At 45.1% G+C, this 4,156-nt stretch overlaps 1 protein-coding gene across 1 annotated transcript; it reads left to right on the top strand.

Annotated features, from left to right (window-relative positions):
• The first annotated feature begins 246 nt into the window (after nt 1-246).
• On the top strand, nt 247-1,955 carry LOC118779855 (potassium channel subfamily K member 15-like). Its single transcript, XM_036532155.1, has 2 exons — nt 247-529; nt 884-1,955. The coding sequence occupies exons 1-2, from the start codon at nt 247-249 to the stop codon at nt 1,804-1,806; spliced, it is 1,206 nt and encodes a 401-aa protein (XP_036388048.1). The 3' UTR covers nt 1,807-1,955.
• The last annotated feature ends 2,201 nt before the right edge of the window (nt 1,956-4,156 follow it).

The following is a 4,156-nucleotide window of genomic DNA, read 5'->3' on the forward strand; positions in this document are numbered from 1 at the left end:
CATTATATCTTTAAAATATAATAGTGGCGAATTATCAGCACAGATTGACTCTGGCTTGGGGATCGAATGAATTCCTCGGCATGTTTCTAATTTACCTGCTGAGAACTGTATGCTGCATACTGTTCAAACGTTTAAGGTATTCACTTCATTAATCGCTCGGCGTGAAAGGCGGCGATGCGGTGAATTGCACCACCTGTTTCGGCGCGACTGCTCCTCGTCCCCAATCCATTTCGCCCGCCCGCGAAGATGAGGAAGCAGAACATTAGAACCCTCTCGCTGATCCTGTGCATGTTTTCCTACCTTCTGGTCGGGGCCGCGGTTTTCGACGCGCTGGAATCTGAGTCTGAGAGCTCCAGGAAGAGAATCTTGGAAGAGAAACTCCACGAGATGAGGAAAAAATACGGCTTTTCCGAGAATGACTACCGAGAAGTAGAGCGTGTGGTTCTGCAAGCGGAGCCCCATCGCGCCGGGAGGCAGTGGAAATTCGCCGGATCCTTCTACTTTGCCATCACCGTCATCACAACGATAGGCAAGCGTTGGTTTCTTTTGTTACTTACATGGTCGTTGCACAGTCATAGCAGAACATATTTTTTTTAAATTGTGTGCAACTTTGCAGTGTATATATTACATTACACACAATGTCCAAATGTATTTTTTTCTGCGCACAAGTTCTTCAATCGAAAGAAGTAAGTGGTACTTATTAAACATTAATATACAACACCTAAGTTACATGTAGAGAAAGTTAAGTATTTTTCAGGAGATTAGCGTACGGTAAATGCGCCGCCTGGATCAATTAATTGAAATTTAATTGAAAAATTAGCCTTGTTTCAGATCAGCAGGTGTTCTGATTGAATGCATTGTTTCGTGGGGCATGACTTTGCAGGTTACGGACACGCAGCGCCGGGCACAGACGGCGGGAAGGTGTTTTGCATGTTTTACGCGGCGCTGGGTATTCCACTGACGCTGGTGATGTTCCAGAGCCTTGGGGAGCGCATGAACACCGTTGTGCGCTGCCTGCTGAGAAAGACCAAGGAGGGGCTGGGACTGCGTAGGACGGAGGTGTCCATGGAGAACATGGTGCTAGTGGGCTTTCTGTCCTGCATCGGCACCCTGGCTGTTGGAGCGGCTGCCTTCTCCCACTTTGAGGGCTGGACCTTCTTCCACGCCTACTACTACTGCTTCATCACCCTCACCACCATCGGCTTCGGGGACTTCGTGGCACTGCAGAAGAAGGAGGACCTGCAGGAGAAGACGCCCTACGTGGCCTTCAGCTTCATGTACATCCTGGTGGGGCTGACGGTGATCGGGGCCTTCCTCAACCTGGTGGTGCTGCGCTTCCTCACCATGAACGTGGAGGACGAGCGCCATGACGCGCGAGAGAGGGTGTCGATGAGGAGGGGGTGGTACGGGCGCGGAGGTCCCAGCATGGGTGAGGACAGGAGAAGCAGGAGCAGGAGCACCCTTTTCTTGCCCATGGAGGAGGGCGCCAGCCGCCTCAACCTCCTCCCGTCGCCCAGCGAGGAGCGGGAATGCGAACGGGAGTGGGGGGGCCCCCCGAGGCCACGCCAGCCCAAATCCGAGTCCCACCTCCGTTCCCTCTGCCCCTGCATGTGTGACCAGCTGGGTGCCTGTGACAGCCCCACCCTCTCGCACCATGAGCACCTGGGCTGCCATACCAACTCCGTCTACTACAACTCCATCTCCTACAGGATTGACGGAGGCTCACATGGCTCCAGAGAGGACCTGACACCGTGTTCTCTGGACAGCAGCTGCCTCACCCCAAACTCGCGGAGGAATTCTGTGTAGCTTCACTTAACATTTTTAAGCAGCATTTAGGATGATCTCAGACAGATTTTTATATGTAATATACAGTATGTTTGTGTGCATATACATATGTACACACACACACACACATACACACACACACACATGCATACACTGTTATGCACAGCAGATCCAGGGCATGAGCTGTGCATTAGCTGTGGACATTTTCAAAAGCAGGATGTAGACATGTTACATTGATTATTACTGGCATGGTCTGAAATGCTTTGTGATATCAGTGTTATTGTTACTGTTTTGTTCCTGCTGCATGGAGCTGTGGGGCAGTCATGTGCCACACATGTGCCAGGCTCATTTTGCCAATAACTCAGTACAGTCTCTTTGACTTACAGGAGACCTGGCAAAATATTAGTGTCCATATATATAGTGTCCATATATATGTGTCCATATGTCCATATATATCTTATCGTCAACGGACTAGAGTGGTCACATAAAAGGTGCAAAAACTGTGGCAAAATAAGTCTAAAACATATAAGAGGAACCTTGATCATGCATTGGGGTTTTAGTAAGTAGAAGTGTGACATCTGGCTACATTAGCTGATAAGGTGCTTTAATGTGAGGATCACGTTGAAAACATTGGCTTGAATACACATTTCTGAAAACAGCAGCCACCTCCTGAGGAAGACTGTAAACTGAAACCCAATGCAGCTGCCGGAGTGCCTGTATACAGGGTGTAGGGAGCCCAGAGGTTGCTGGGTCGATTACGAGGTAGGGCACTGCTGCTGTACCCTTGAGAATGGCCCTAAACCTGAGCTTCTTCAGAAAATATTCAGCTGTATAAATGGACATCATGAGGCTCACTTTTCACAGGGGTGTTTGCTAAGGAATATAATGCAATGTGATATTCTCCGACCCTCATGTTTGACCACCGTATCAGCTACTGGTGCTAGGCTATCTAACCAAAAGATTGAGTTTGCTCTCCATATACTTTAAACATCATATTACAGAAGGGTCTGTAAAGGATAGTGAATATGGGATTTTAAAGCACTCAAGCATGCAGTTGTTTTGTGACTTAATGTGTGTTCAGTTGAAGAATTAGGGATTGTATATTTACATTCATATTATTCTTTATTCTCATGAATAACATTTTTTAATCTTTCTAATTTATGAGCAGAAGCACTGAGGGAGAGTGGTCTAGCTTTAAATTCAGACATGAAAAGCTAACCTGCACATCAGTGATCACTATACTGTTAATAGAAGAGACTAAGGTAGCACTCAAATGAGACTTCTATTTTTTGGCTCTACTATTTCTAAACATTCCTTCTGGTTTCTGTGTGCCTGATTTAAAGCATTGAATTAAACCACTTTATAATGTATAGATGTATGTGGTATGAAGTGCACTACTCATTGTGTTTTAGCATGTGTGAGCTTGCACTGTTCTGTTCACATTAATGGCACCCGTTGACACGTCCTCCATGCAAGGCCAGGCCTCCAGCTCATTGTCTACATAACTGGTTCTTCTGATGCTCAGGAATAGCTCCAAGGCACCATCCAGCATTTCAAAAAATTCTGATTTTAGCCAGATGCATAAAGTTTTCTGTGCTGATTTATTACAGATGACCACAAGAGTAACAAACCTGATGAAGACCAAGAGCCAAAACCGACTAATGTCAGTGTCGCAGGTTTTCTAAAAAAACAGTCTTCTGAATTTTTAATACCTTGTTTACTTTACAAATAACTATCACATATTTTAGTATCCATCCATATATTCATTTATTTCTGAAACCCGTTTTATTTTATCATGGACATGGATTTGAGGTCATGGAATGGCTATATTCCCAAACACATACTGCAGATCCACAGGTTTCACAGTATGCTTGTTCACAGTATGCCTTTTTACAGTTGCTTTTTAGTTGATTAGCATTTTGGGATAGTAAACAGCGAATAGTTCTATGGCAAATATACTTGGACTACAGTCTTTCTTGTCATGTAGCTCCATCTGTTACTCTTTATTCAAAGGAAAGATGGCAGGGACAAATAGCACTATTTTGTAAGGTCGAGCCAGAAAATGATGCTCCAATCCTCATTCTTCATGTGCAGACAGATGCAGTGAGGAATCTGTGCATGCTAATGATGGATTTCACAGTGCCTTTTGAATTCAGGTGCAGACGTCCATTTGCAGGTGGCCAGTGTAGGGAGCTTTGTATATTTATCTCCTGATGTCATGGGAACCTCTCTCTGATTTTATCTTGTTTGACTTTTTTATTGATAAAATAAAATTGATGTCATCTTCAACTGACCATCTGTGTTTAAATATGATAAAAAGAGCAGGAAACTCACACCACACACACCCACAGCATAAAGTGTAACCAGATGC

This window comes from Megalops cyprinoides, chromosome 6, assembly GCF_013368585.1.
Source record: "Megalops cyprinoides isolate fMegCyp1 chromosome 6, fMegCyp1.pri, whole genome shotgun sequence".
Lineage (NCBI taxonomy): Eukaryota > Metazoa > Chordata > Actinopteri > Elopiformes > Megalopidae > Megalops > Megalops cyprinoides.

What these genes read in the sequence shown, in the direction of transcription:
- LOC118779855 (XM_036532155.1), top strand. Translation starts at nt 247, where the DNA reads ATGAGGAAGCAGAACATTAGAACCCTCTCGCTGATCCTGTGCATGTTT. An exon ending in CACCGTCATCACAACGATAG is followed by an intron (nt 530 to 883) that starts GCAAGCGTTGGT and finishes ATGACTTTGCAG; the next exon opens with GTTACGGACACGCAGCGCCG.